The sequence below is a fragment of the Gopherus evgoodei genome, chromosome 3, assembly GCF_007399415.2.
Source record: "Gopherus evgoodei ecotype Sinaloan lineage chromosome 3, rGopEvg1_v1.p, whole genome shotgun sequence".
Taxonomy (NCBI): domain Eukaryota; kingdom Metazoa; phylum Chordata; order Testudines; family Testudinidae; genus Gopherus; species Gopherus evgoodei.
The window spans coordinates 121,780,893-121,796,115 of NC_044324.1; the positions used below are offsets into that span (position 1 = coordinate 121,780,893).

At 39.2% G+C, this 15,223-nt stretch overlaps 1 protein-coding gene across 4 annotated transcripts in view; it reads left to right on the top strand.

The window, feature by feature from the left end:
- The window catches only part of ADGB (androglobin), a 221,736-nt gene that overhangs the window by 135,194 nt on the left and 71,319 nt on the right, over positions 1-15,223 (top strand). For all 4 annotated transcript variants that reach the window (XM_030556520.1, XM_030556521.1, XM_030556522.1 and 1 more), the window contains 5 exons: positions 1,064-1,202; positions 4,183-4,317; positions 7,862-7,955; positions 8,695-8,829; positions 12,509-12,662. In XM_030556520.1, coding sequence (XP_030412380.1) covers positions 1,064-1,202; positions 4,183-4,317; positions 7,862-7,955; positions 8,695-8,829; positions 12,509-12,662 — 657 coding nt within the window. The remainder of the gene's footprint in view (positions 1-1,063; positions 1,203-4,182; positions 4,318-7,861; positions 7,956-8,694; positions 8,830-12,508; positions 12,663-15,223) is intronic.

Below are 15,223 nucleotides of genomic sequence, written 5' to 3' on the forward strand. Positions count from 1 at the left end.
AACATCAAAATTCATCGGCTTTTCGAGATCTAATTCAGGATATGAAAGCAAAGAGACTAACCAAAGTTCAGAAAGCAATACACAGAACAATTCCCTACCGTGTCTGAGATTGATGTCTCAGGAAAAATTGATTTGGCTTTTTGTTATTGAAGACAATAGATTATTTTCATAGTCACAACTTTCCCTTAAATGTTGTATGCATGTAGTTAATTATGCTAGGTCTTTCTTCAAAACATTAAATAATCATGCTTTTAACATAGAGTGTCCTATTGTAATAGCAGCCACTAGAGATAACAAAGTGATTACAACCAAAACCAGCAATACTACTGTTGACTATAATTGGTATTTAGCCACCCAGCCTAACAAATATTTTCCCTGAAATGTTTACAGTACTGGAGTAGCTCCATCCTGATTTATTTTTTATTCAACACAACACTGTGTACATTGATTTCAGCATGTGTGACTTGTATTCAGGTACAGAACAGCTGATAGAAATGATGATGCATATTTAATCAGTTAGACTACTCACTAGAAGTAGATATTCAATTTTTTACATTCACTGATAAAAAACAGAAAGAAGCCAGTCCAATTCACAGTAGTTGCATGTGAAATTGGTGCCAGATTCAAACATCTCCAATGTTTAGGGGAGGAAGTAAGAATCAGTGTTTCAGTTTAAGTTCATCTCTGATATAAACAGGTAGCCAAACGTTTTAATAACCCTTGTGCCATTTTATGATAAAGAATCCAAGTCCTATAGGAATAAATATGTTAGTCATCTCATAAGCAGATGTTTTACATTTAAAATGAATGTGGTACTACAGAGTAAGATGAAAGAGTATTTTCCCATTTCTTGCTCCTGAAACTATCTAGGTCTCTAGAGGGAAGTGTTTGTCATATGTATTTGTGCAAAATGGGAGGTCAAAGGCATAATTTTGAAATGGAAAAAACAAACAAACGTTTGTGGAATATTCTGTATAGAGTATTAATGATCAAAGAAATATATAAATCAGCTTTCTTGACAAAATAAATGGTTGTCTGAATTTTTTCCTCTTTTTCATTTTAGGTTTTCAATAATGCTTTTAGGCATTTGATCCAACAAGTGTTAGGTAATAAAGTTCCTCCCAATTTTGAATTCGCTTTTAGATCCTTCACTTTGGATTTGAAAGCCAACGATGCTCCTGTGGAAGACAATGTATCTTCAGGTACTGTGCTGATATTATTAATCATTTTATCCAGATTTGTCTGTCCGTTTCTATTCAGGGGGAGCTGGTCACATACCCTATATTTCGATTGCCTAACATTTGCCATCATAGAAACCCTCAGAACCCCCATCCCACTAAGTCTGCAGGCAGGATGCACGAAGAGGGTAAAATAAGGTTTGCATAGGCAGCTGTAATTCTGGCATTTCCTAACTTTCAAGTGGTTTACTTTGCAACCTAAGTAACTTTTTGATGTGACTTTTATGCATATAGTTTATATGTATATGGTCACATATTAAGCCAGAAATAGTGATAAACTGAAAAACTCTTGAGAATCTTATAGGTACAACCCAAAATGTACATTTCTTTCTTGTAGGAAAAATATTATTGGTTCAAAGTCAAAGTTCACTATGCCCTGGCTAGAATCTGTGTAGAATTTTGTGAGTATAGTTATGTAGAAAACCTCTTTAGATATTTCCTCTTGTCTAGAAGTCAAGACATGAGATACAATAATCTTATTCACTTCCTAGACTGAGCTGGGCAAATGATGAGGTTTTGGTTCACTGGCAATTCCATAAAATAAATATGAAAATCATTTGGGGCTGAACAAAATGCGTAGTTTGAAGTTTCTAAAATAAAGTTAAAGGAAACTCTGAAACAGAAAGTCATCTTGAATAAAATAAAACATTTCTTTTAAAAGAACCAAAGGTTCCCTAGCATGCTTGAAAGTTTCAAACAGCATCACATTAAAGTATGCCAGCAGGGTCTACATGTACCAATTAATAAACAACACATTAGTACACATTAAAAATCACACTCCCTCCATTGCCCCATCGTGTAAGACAAGCCTTTAGCATAAGAGTGAGTTTGTGACGTGAGCTGGAACTAAGACCCATCAAACTGTTCTCATATAGAAGCCACACGCATCCTTTAGATGGGAACAATTTTTAATTCCTGTTGAAGGAACTGGTTATCTGCAGGTGAAAGGCTTAGTAGCCGATTAGCAGTGACCTAAAGCATTCAGCTCCCTACTCTGTTACACTATTTAGAATGCAGCCTTCTTATTTAAAAGATAAGTTTAACTAAAGTTCTAATGTTTTTAGAGCTTACACAGGCAGAGACTTCCATATTCTCAACACACAGGCAAAAACTACCCACACATCGCTGTCCTGCAAACCCACTGTATAATCAAGAACCTTGTCCTGTTCTTAAAGGGACAGCTAGCATAAACAAAAGTACAAATAAGATAATCAGCATTAACACAATGTTCCAATTTAATTCTGGACACAGTGTTTGCAATATAAAATCATTTCCATAATTACAGTTACTTCAGGCTACTCATACTAATTTAAGAGGAGACACTATAGATTTATTGAGTTAACTGAGGCCTTACACTCAACTCAGTGGCATTGACTGGCTGTGTTACCTCTGCTGTCCCAATGAACTGTTCAGGCTTCTCTGCCCGTGGCACCAAATGGGTACAGTAAAGGGAAGGGTATTGAGTTGAAAATGATAAAACAACAATGAGAAGAAGAGGAACAGCTTAGAGGGTGTAGCAATAAAATTTAGGTTTTTTGGCAGTAGCCTGTAAAATTGCTACAGATTCAGGGCTAGAGACCATGTTCCTGCTGCTCCTACAACCTGCCAGCTCAGCCTACCAAAAATTATATATAAAAGGAAGGTTGCGAAGTCGAGTATTCAAACTTTAGGAAATACCAGAAAAAATATAATCTTTGCAATCTTAACTCTGTCCTCTTTTGCATGTGAATTATGATATAGTCTTTATTACTTAATCCTATACTCTTCCCCCTGCCCCTCATTTGGGTGGTAAGCAGGGTTTTGAGCCAGGACTTTTACATAGATCTTGAGATAACAAAACCTGCTGGTAGCAGAAGTATACTGTTATCCTCTCTTTTGATGAGCCTCTGGCGGGGGCAGCAGGAACACCACAGCAGTTTGCCTGTGGGTTACACAACTATTTATGAGACCCAGCATTTCACAGCAGTATCAGAATTCACCCGTTGACTGTGGGAGGTGAATGTGGTCTAGGGGCTAAAGTAGTAGTTGCAGACAGAATAGAGAGGCAGATATTCGTTTTGAAAGGCAGATATTCGTTTTGAAAGGCAGTGTACCTGAATGGATAAGACAAGTTTCTGTCATTTAGAGACCTGTCTGAAGTGGCCTTGTACTTTATTTGTTAGAGTGGTCTGCTTCCTGAGATAGGTATATGAAACCTTGGACAGTAATAAGGGCTGTGATATATTAACAGTATTCAGTAGAAGAGGGGAGACCAGAACCCGTGGTCTCCTGACTCTAAACCTAGGTCATTATTCCCTAAGCCAAATGGTGTTTGGCAGGGGAATCTTTCATTCTCTCCAGTTATGCCTGAGATTTTACCTGATCTGCAGGCAAGTGTGACTGGCTTCCCAAATATGAGAGTGAAACACAACACTCAGATCAGTAACAGAATTCTTTGTGGGGAAAGGTTTTTTGTTATGGAGGTGAAAATTGTGCCTCTTGTTTCAGGGTGTCTGTGGAATCTGACATCACTCCATCAGTTTCTATTTGGCTAATATTTTGTAGGTCATTTTCCAGCTAGAACAAGAGACTTAAATTAAATTCTGTGACAGAAGTTGACTCCCACTAAGGAGAAATACCAGCTTACCAAATCACTGTGAGCTAGACAAGTTTGACCCCTGATATTAGCATAGTAGTTGCATGACAACATCATGTAATTACATAATAAATATATGTCCCCATGTGGTATATCTTGATAACAGTGCTTTAACTTACATTAGTTCTTATATAATAAAATTTATAACAGGATGATGGGATAGCATAAATGGAAGCTTTGTGAGCAAATCAAGGCATTTCTGGAATATAGCTCACATAGTTGTTTAATTCTCAGTCAAGCAGTTGTAGTGATTGTAGCCTTCACGTCACACCCTGTTTATAGTACTGTTCATTGTTCTTTTTCTTTCAGAGGTGATAGAGCTAAATATTCCTGTTGCTTGGCAGAACAGAACTCCAACTTCTGAAGAAGAAGCTGCAGTGCTTAAGCTGCAAAGCAATTGGAGAGGGACCCATATTAGGCAATTGATAAATGGCAGAAAACCAGGTAGGCCTGTTAAATCTTATTTTAAGTGTTTAGTGTTTCACCATATTATTTTATCTGTGCTACCCTCTTACTAGTTATCTGAAAATTTAATAACATTTTTTACTGGGAGTGCAATGAAATATTATAGATGAAATGAATATGGCTGATTAAATTGAACTTACTGCTTGACACAGAGCCCGGTGTGACACTCAGGATATGTCTACGCTGCAATTGGAGATGCAGTTGCAGCTCATGTAAGCATAGCTGAACTACCTTTAATCTAGCTAGAGCAGTTAAAAATAGCAATGAAGATGCAGTGGCACAGCCCACAGCATAGGCTATACAAGTCTGCCCAGAACTCTGGTACATGCTTGCATTGCTAACCCATGTCAGGATACAGGCTGCTACATCTTCACTGCTGCTTTAGCTGCACTAGCTATATTATAACTAGTGCAGGTGTGCCTACCTGAGCTGTAGCTACACCACTGACTGCAGTGTAGACATACCCTTAGTCACATCAATGATGCTAGAAATTCACCATGGACCTGACTTAAAGCTCATTAAGTCAGTGGAAAGACTGCCGTTGATTTCAGTGGGCTTCGGATAAGGGCCTGTGTAAACGTAGTTTTGGTTAGCTCAAAATATTGTGATGGGTTTAGTTTGTGGAAAGTGGAATATAATTGAGTTATATATAATATATAAAATCAGTTTCCTCAGAATAAAACTATATTAAGCCACACAATGAAACTGCTCACTTAAAAATACTGTTCCTTTAAACAAGTGTAATGCATTTCTGAGACGTATTACCACAGATCTCTACAAATAAAACAAGAGCTCAACATAGTTAACAGTTTATCATTCTTACATAAAGGCTTATGTATGTTTTACTAAAAATATTTGAATATTTTGATGCCCACTTGTGATCAAACATACAGTAGCATTTTCAAGAGAATATGTATGAACAGCTGGCATGGGTGAATCATAAAGAGATAAAGTATGAAGAGTTCTTTTTAGGTTTGCCAATTACATATTGTATATCCACATTTTGTTTTGTGTGTTTTGTTTTTTTAAATGTAGATAGTGAAGAAGATTAACAGTCTGAGTTTAGGTCAGTGGTGAATCTAAATGACAGTGGCAAAATATTTCATGCATCTTATTCTGGCTGGGAAAGAGACTTTGATAAGCAAAGTATGAGCAGATTGGGAGGTGGGGAGAGAGACCTTGGGTAAATCATTGTATATCACTGAGAAATATGTAGACAACTCTAATATAAAAATTGATGATGATAAAAATTACAAATAAATGTATGACACAACACAGTTTTTCATCATTCGTACCCAAAAAACTGCTTAGTCACAGACAGATCTACATCAGAGACTTAGGAGGGAATGTCAGCAGAAAGTCCTAGAATGTATCAGTGTAATGGATCTTTCAAATCCTAAAGATGATGATGATAAATTTGCATATCTACATCTGATGTTAATGAGTTACTGTCACAATAACCTTGTAAAGAAGGTAGTTGTTGTTAACCGCATTTTACAAATGAGGAAATAGAGGTACAGAGATTAGTCCAAGAGCGTGTACAAAAATACAAAAATATATTTAATGCTTTAGTTGTATTGAATCTTCTTAATCTTTTCCTAATATATCGCATGTGATAGAGACATATGCCATGAATATTGTTCCAATATGTATTTCCTATGAAACAGTCCTGCAAATTAAATAAAACAGTGCAAGCCTCAAATGACACAGTGCAATTTTTTCTTGCAAATGTTATAGAGCTGATGATTCAGTTAAGTCCTAACTTTCTTCTGAAGCAGGTGAGCACTGAACTTTCAGATGCGTCTGGCATTTCCTTTCCTGTAGTGGCCCATTCATATAAGAAGTTTTTGTGTTGCTATTGGGTGGTTTCAGAGAGGGCTTTGTGCCATCACATTCTATCTGTTCTCCTATCGATACACTTCATCAGACTGAAGAACCATGGTGATCTTTTCAGCCAGCGCAGGAAAAAGGGTGCGCAGGGTGCCAAGGCAACAGTTGTCATATGATTACAATTTTCTGAGAGCTCATGAGTGCCTTGGCACAGAAAACAGCCCTGTGAGAGACACATGCTTCCTGGGTACCACCTCCTTCACTAATACACCATCCTTTTCGGGTTGATTCTTCCTTTTAAATGATTGCCAGTGCCACCCTTATGGAAGCTTTTTCTCTCTATGCATTGTGCATTCTATGCCTGGGTCAGTCTTGTCTTTGGCCAGGCACCCTCTCTCTCCTTCAGATCTCTCCTTTAAAATCCACCTCTTCAAGCAATCCCTCATACATTCTTCTTCTCATCCATAATCCCAACACTCTCCCGTGCCTGAACGATTATCCCTAGTCTTGTTTTATTTAGGCTCTTTGCCTCAAATAATTTAGTGCCTACCTTATTTATTTTTGGCAAGCACCATATAAATTAACAGTGCTTCAGTCTATATTCATCATTCTGTTCTTCTGGAGATTTAGCTTTCCATGCGTCAGTTGCCAAGTGGGTTTTTCCTAACTCTTTTCTTTTGTTTGTCTCTACCTCTTCTTTCTCAGTTGTTACTCCTCTCCACTGTCAAGTATCAGGGAGTAGCTATGTTAATTTCTATATCCACAAAAACAACAAGGAGTCCGATGACACTTTAAAGCCTAACAGATTTATTTGGGCATAAGCTTTCATGAGTAAAAAAAACCTCACTTCTTCAGATGCATGGAGTGAAAGTTACAGATGCAGGCATTATATAATGACACATGAAGAGAAGGGAGTACCTCACAGGTGGAGAATCAGTGTTGACAGGGCCAATTCGATCAGGGTGGATATAGTCCACTCCCAATAATAGATGAGAAGGTGTCAAGTCCAGGAGAGGCAAAGCTGCTTATGTAATGAGCCAGCCAGCTCATTACAAAAGCAGCTTTGCCTCTCCTGGAATTGACACCTCCTCATCTATTATTGGGAGTGGACTACATCCACTTGTACTGGACTGATCTCCACTTGTGAGGTACTCCCTTCTCTTCATGTGTCATTATATATGGGGATGTTTACTCAGGGCCAGATCCAGGGGTTTTGCTGCCCCAAGCAGCCCAAAAACAAACAAACCGCGATCGCGATCTGCGGCAATTCAGCGGGAGGTTCTTCACTCCAAGCAGGAGCGAGGGACCCTCCGCCGAATTGCCGCCGAATACCTTAAAGTGCCGGCCCCGCTCCGGAGTTGCCGCCCCAAGCACCTGCTTGGTAAGCTGGTGCCTGAAGCCGGGCCTGTGTATACTTCAGTAAAAGGGACTGATCACATCATTCTTCACTATAGCAGGAGGGCTGATCAGCATGTGACAAGGAGAATGCTGATGGTACAGGAGATGGTACTGCGTTAAACGAGAAATTAATTTCCAGAAGTGCAAGAATTCTGTAAAATTTAAAATTAGAACATAACTCGATTCAGAACATGACTGATTTGCCCCAATACTTTTTTCCTTTTTTTAAAAAAAAGAACAATGATAAAGTTAAATATTTTGTGATTTTTTTTCTAACACATTTTGTTATTTTCAGGCACTAAGGAGAATGCTAATGTCAAAGAAACCCTGCAAAAACTGTGGACTTTGATTGAATCAAATATTGAACAGTGTGGTGTAACTCTACTGAGGTATTATATAATAAATGAATTTTTTTGTATTGCAGCCTGGTCCACAGAATTCTTTGTATAACCATACAGCCAATGTTTTATCAGAATAAATGTGATGAATGCATGACTTATTTTGAAATTTTGAAAATGTTGTTTAAACATACAAAGCATTTGAGATTTTCAAAGACACATTTGAAATGTAGAATCTTTGGGTTTGCTTTAAAGTGCTTCTTGTTCAAAGAAGTGTTTTAAAGGTAAAATAAAGCTTTTAATCTTCAAATGGGGCCTCAGAAGAAAAACTACAAGATGGCAGCATGATGGGAGGGAACGGAAACTACACTGGATGATTAGAAATTGTAAAGAAGTTTTGCAAAAGCAATGAAATGTTGGGTTGCTACTTGCAATTGATCTTTGGCTTCATGCCGCTCAGGAGATATGCCAGAATCACAATATGAACACAGATGTGACAACCATCCCCTATTGGTCATTAGGAGAGACTGTACCCAGGACTTCTAGCTTCATAGCACAGGACTTTATCACTTGAGGTAAAGGAATATCATCATTAACTGTTAGCAGTAGTAGATTATTATCGTTTCATATGGACCAGACAGTAGGGAAGGACATATAACACATACTGTACCAATGAGTCACATATACCCTGGTGTTCTTCCTTACATGTAGAAGTTGAAGTCAAGATCTAGGTCTTCTCCTTATTAAGTTTAAGCATTCATCTCTTTTATTTTTGTTTTTTGTTTTTCAGAGAAATGTTTAAAAGCAACTGTCAGTCTATCAAAAAATACCCCTGCTATGAGGATGAATGGGCTAAAACAACTTTTGCTGATTATGCTGTAACGTATTTTGATCAGCCACCAAATTTTTGGTTTGTGGTTTTTAGGTGAGTTTCAAATATTCTTATGTGGAAATAATTTATTATGGAGAAGCAGTAGCCACTACACATTCAAAGTTGCAGCCAGCTTTCTATATAAAGCCCTATTTTACCTCACCCAAAACTCTGTTTTGGAAAATTGGATGGGCATGAAATTGCCAAAGTTAGTCTGAAGCCAATGGAGAATGTCTGTGGAAGTTTGAAAACAATTCATTTTAACTGATTTGAATTACAGGTAAAAAAATACGCTGACTCAGATATCTCAGTTTTTGGATGTCCAACTTGAGGCACCATAAAGGGGCCTAATTTTCAGATGGCAAGTGCTCAGCGATTTTGGGAAAATCCCACCTTTCAAGGTGTCAAAAGTTGGGTATCCAAAATCACTAATCAGTTATTTGAAAATTCCAGGAGAGGCAAAGCTGCTTTTGTATTTGGCCACATTAATTAAATGAATTCAGATTTTTTTTTATATAAAATGATTATTTTGATAGTAGAAGTAACGTTAATTTCAAACTTCTGTGAAAGTACAAGCAATAGAGAGTAAAAATCAACTATGACATTGGGTTTTAAAAATAACCTTTTAAACTTTAAGTCTAGAATTAGAATCTACAAAAAAGAGATCAATGTTACATCATCTTTGTCTTCCCCTTTCCTCTGCTAGCTGGGCAACGCTCACTCCATATCCGCTCTGTCCTCTCGTATACAGTCAGTCCACCGTTTTTTGGCTGTTTTTGATCTTTGCACACAAACTCTAGTGACAGATGCCTCTCTAATAGGATTCTCTTCATCCATCCTTCATACATGCTGTCACAGGGTGGTCCCCTAAGTCTTTTCTTACCTTAAGTACAGACCCCACCCACTTCAGATCTCCTTCACCACCAGCTAGTCCAGCAGGCCGCCACCATCTCTAATGCTATTTACGTTTTACAACTCCCAGCCAGCTCCCGCACTTGCTTTTGGGGAAGGGAGCAGTACTAGCAGGAGCCAGCTCTGCCTTTCTTCAGGGTCTTAGCTCCTCCATCCAGGGCTTCCTTCCTCTCAATTTATCTGCTCCCAGCTGTTTGGGGTTACGTCCTCCTCTAGTTAACCCCTCAGCTATAGCTCCACTTGTTAATTGATCCTGTAATTAGGTCCCAATTAACCGATATTGGTGGGGATTTGAATGACAGGATACTGACTTAGCTCCTGACTCTGCACCTCTGTTACACATGCCCATATCATCTCATCTCAACCTCCTCTCTTGCATTTTCTGTCTGATACCACAGACCTTGGTCTCACATCTGATGACATTCTGCATTTGGTCCAGTAATGCCACCTCTTCACTGCCCCAAGACTTTTCATTTCAATGGTGTCAAGTCTTCTCAACTGCTTCTCTTTGGTTGCCAATGTCTCTGATCCATACAGAAGAGTGGTCTTATCGTGGTTTCGTACAGTTGTCCCTGAAGTAGTCTAGACATCTGTTTATCATAGATCACTCCACTTATCTTGCACCAGACCTTCCACTCAGCAGCCTTGCCTGGTGTTCTTTGTGGATTTTTCCATTTGCTGCTAACCAGCCCCCACAGTTTTTCAGTGCATAAACCTGATTTAGGTACTGGCCCTCAATACTTATATTCATCTGTCTTGGTTCCATGCAAGTCTCGCATGATTTCAGTTTTTTCTTTACTCATTTTGAGGCCATAATTTGTTATTTCCACGTTCCAGGCATCAATCACCTAGACCAGATCTTCCTCCCTGTTGGCCATTAGCACAGTTATCCTCTGCATAGATCACCTTTGTATCACCTTCCATTTGTATTTGCCTACTTATAAAGCCCATCAAAATTATGAATAGTAATGGAATAAACACTGATCCCTGGTGGAGTCCAACCTTCACCTCAAACCGCCCCCACTGCACTGAAAGGCATCTAACTTTTTATCATGGAGCTATGTGACTAGGTGTACCAGGCCCTGTGGTCTTCTGCTGGAGGCCTCACAGCCCTACCACATCCCACCCCAGGAAAGAGAGAAGTTTGTCCTCCAGGCTGCCTTGAGTGACTGCGGGGAAGCAACCAATCTGAGAGAGGCTGTAGGGAGCAGCCAATCAGAGTCCAGCGAGCTCATATAAGAAGGAGCTGCTGGACCACTGAGCAGGATCAATTGCTGGCAGAGACCAGGGGAGTAAGAAAAATGCTCCTGGCTGGCTGCAGGAACTCAAGAAAGACTTCAGCCTTGGGGTAAGGGTGAGAGTGAAGGTGGGGAAGTGGCCCAGGGAACGGTAGCAGCAGCAACAGAGTAAATAGTTAAAGGGAAGCAGCAAGTGGCTGCTACTTTATAGGGTCTCTGGGTTGGGACCTGGCATTGTGGGCAGTCCTGGGTCTGCCACTGAGGAAGTACCTTAAGCCCTGAGTGACTCAGCTGAAGAGCTGGGGCAATAGGCGAAGAGTCTCCAGGGAGGAAGCCATGGGTACTGTTTCATACCTTATGGGGCAATTTAAGAGAGCCCAGGGAGGGCTGCAGGAAGAGACCAACCAAGGGTACTGTGATAGGCCTTGTTGGACTTGTATCTCAGAAGGGGTTAGTTTTGTTCACATATGAACTGTGTGTGACTCAGCCGGAGGGTGGTAGCCAGTGGGAGGCACCGCAAGCAGCACAAAACTGAATAAACAGCAGGCACATGCACATATTTGATACAGGGCGCTCATGAGAAGCAAGTGGACCCCAGAACAAACCATCATACAGACCTGTCACCATCTGGACAAGTGCTTCTGGTACTCCATAGGAATGTAGCAGAGGCACCAGTAGTCATCTAGATACTAGGTACTTTGTCAAATGCTTTCTCCAAATTGATGAAAGTCTAACCATGCTTGACATTTCCTTCTAGCTTCTTTTCGACCAACTGTCTAGTGGTGAACATCTGTAATCCCTTTCCTTTTCGAAAACCCATAGCTCCTTTCCTAAAACAGGCTCCACTATTCAATGAATGCAACTATCTCTGTTTCTCTCAAACAGTTTCATGCAGAGGGACAGCAGCTCGGTACTTTGAACAGTTGTGTGTGTCACTTTTGGGTTTGCATATTGGTATCAGTATGGGGTTTCTTCATTCTCTTGGGATTATCTTCTCTTTCCAAACTGTGTGCAGGTCTCATGTGCGCCAGTATACACCAATCAACCTATATTACAAGATCCATATTACATAAGGAGCATATAATAATGAGCATATTTTGCACCACATTGTGATAAGTAAGCTTCAACACATGTAAGCATGTGTGTCTATATTAGTTACTCACACTTTTTGGGGGTCCAGTGCTTTCAGTAACTTAAGTTCAAGTATCTACTATGACTGACTATGTGAATTATATTTTTTACAATTAAACTTTTAAATTATTTTTAGATTTTTTTCCCCCTGAAGTGAAATTGCAATTAAAAAGCTTTTTAAACAAATAATGTTTGTAACCCTATGCAATTAGTTTATATTCAGATTTTTAAAGATTGCAACGCCTGCAGCTAGTTGTTGTTGATGGCTTTGTGTGGGTTGTTGGTTAGGACAAAACTAAACAACATCTAGCATTTCTAATTTTGATCAGCTGGAATGTACACAAACACACACACACAATTATTATTATATTACAGGATCCACTTTAGTGGCGAAAAGCAGTTTCAAATTGAAAACATTTTTCAAAAAAGATGTTACCTCTCTTTTACTGTAGGGAAACATTTCATGTGACAGAAGATATGCTTGTAGTGCCAAAGATGTACACAACCATCCCTACCTGTATGCTCCATGTTGTAGATAATGACACACTGGAAGAAATGCCACGCATCTTTCTCAGAGTAGCCCCTCATGTTTATACCAAGAATAAGGTAAGTCCAAACATCTGGGGAGTACAACATCACTATAGATATAATAATGGTGGTTATATATATATAGGCCAAGCTCCTCTGACTTCACAGGACTTGCATATGTCTCAAAAGCACACGCAATTTTAATTTATCTGATTGGTCCAGAAGAGAGGCTGCCACAGCTGCAGTTCGATTCCAAGTCTCTGTCACCTCAGAAAGTACCTTTCCTCAAAGTTTGCTGTTATCTCCAAAAGAGGTTCAGTCTCCCAATTTCCCTAGCTAAAGTATTGCTGCATTTATCCCTGACACCACAGTGGTAATTGCTAATCCTGTTGCTCTATTGGACCTAGTATGGAGGAGCAGGAACAAACCCATGAATGTAGCACAAATAGTCTTTCATATGTGGGAGATGGGTACGCCAGCCAACTACTATGATGCTGGAAATGATGAGGCTAATATCAAGGCATGTGCATTTTCACATGTAGTATTTGGTTACTATGACTCCAATGCTGACTGCTAGTTACTATTTTAGACGTGGTTCCACAAAAGTGCCTGCATTACTTCAGAAACAATAATGTTTTGAATTTAACTCTCTTAAAAATTAGCTTTTAAGGGTAAATTTTCAAAAATTGAAACCCAACATGTATCTGCAAAACTTACACAATACCCAAACAGGTAATTGCAGATGTAAATGATGTATTTGAGCACACAATTTGAATAATTGTGTGTGCAAATTGTTGATTGTGCAGATAATGGGTAGGAAGATGGCAAGCACAGACTACCTTTTTTTTTTTTCAAAATTAGCTCATTCAACAGGTAATTTGTCTTTTATTCCCTCATTCCACCCTTTAGTCTGTTCCTTCCACTATTGTGTGAGATGTCTTAGACAAGGAATGTATTTGCATTGGTTTGTATAGCACCTAGCAGAGTGGGGCCCAATCCTTTTCTGAGCCTCTAGGTGCAGCTGTAATACAAATATTAATAACTTTTGTTTGCTGGCATAGCTTTCAGGAACAGTACACCCACTATTGTTTGAAAATCTAACCTTTAATCTGAGTCACTGTTTATTAATGTTTTGGTTTTGACTAATGTAAACACTGCGACTTCACTCAGTCTTCAACATCAAAATAGCAATGAAGTCTCATAACTCATTCCTTAAAAAATTACAGCTTGATTGTAATCAAGTATTTGTAGAAATGCACATTGTAAGATGAATTGTACAATATTGTAATGCTTACATATATTATTTAAATTAGCAAATTGATTTTTGGGATGGAGTCAGGGCAAGTGTTCCTTTTTAAGTTCTGGATAAAATCGCATAAAAATAAACTCAAATGTTTGTAGGAATCAGTGTTTTATAGTTCTTCGAGTAGTGACCCTATGTGCTTTTGATTGGAGATTTCTCATAGCAGTGTCCATTCGACCCATCCATGCGTGTTACTCCACCTTATGCTCCATGCCATTGCTATATAGTACTGTCTGGGCTAACAATCCTCAGTTCCTTCTCTGCCACCCCGGCTTGAGATGGAGCCTTAACTAGCTGTCTGGCTTGAGTTTTTTACCTCATCTGTGCTTTTCTGTAGATAGTGTATATAGTAGTTATATATTCATTTCTTTTTTACAAAAATATTTTTAAAAATTAAGTAAATTGTGTATATATATACATCTTTTAAGTAGTTGCTCCCCAGGGGAGTGATTTTTCTCCCTTTCCAAGGGTATGCCCAGGTCTCCCAGAATTGATCACTGCCTGTCCTGGTACGGGCAATCCTGGTAAGCGATGGACACACCTGTTGCATCCATTGCCTTGGGGAATCACTCATTCCCCAAAAATGAAACTTCTGACTGGCAGTAAAATCTAAAGTAAAAAAGAACAGGGAGATTAAACTTTGATTCCTTATGATGGAGAGCTCACTGTGTCTATCCTCTGACCCAGGCCAGGAACACCCCTTTTTACCATGCCTCCTTTACCCTGCCAGTCAATGAAGCACTCCTGGACCCAGCAAAGGTCATCTGGTAGCCTCAATTCCTGCAAAAGAGCAGATAAAAAATATTACACTCCCTTTAAGGAGTCAGAATTTTTATTTTCTCACCCATCTCCTAACTCCTTTGTGGGTGAGGCAGTTAACGAATGTGGAAGGCATCACCACGCTAAATCTGTGCCCTATGATAAAAATCTTAAATGTCTTGACCTCCTTGGCAGAAAATCTTATTACTTTAAAGTTTAGAATCACCAATGATCAGGCCTTAATGGCAAAGTATAACCATATAAACCATACTAAGCTAAACTCCTTTATTGAACACCTGTCAGCAGAACACAGAGAGCAGTTCCAGGCAGTTGTTACAGAAGGTCAGCTCCTTGCCAGGACATCTCTGTAGGCTTCTCTTGATGCTGCCGATACTGCCACTGATTCAGTTTACACAGCAGTAGTTATGAGTAAGGCTACGTTTTAGTCACGGGTATTTTTAGTAAAAGTCATGGACAAGTAACAGGCAGTAAACAAAAATTCACAGCCCATGACCTGTCCATGACTTTAACTAAAATCAGTGAATAAAACTTGGGGCGGCTGCCCAGGGCCCCCGCA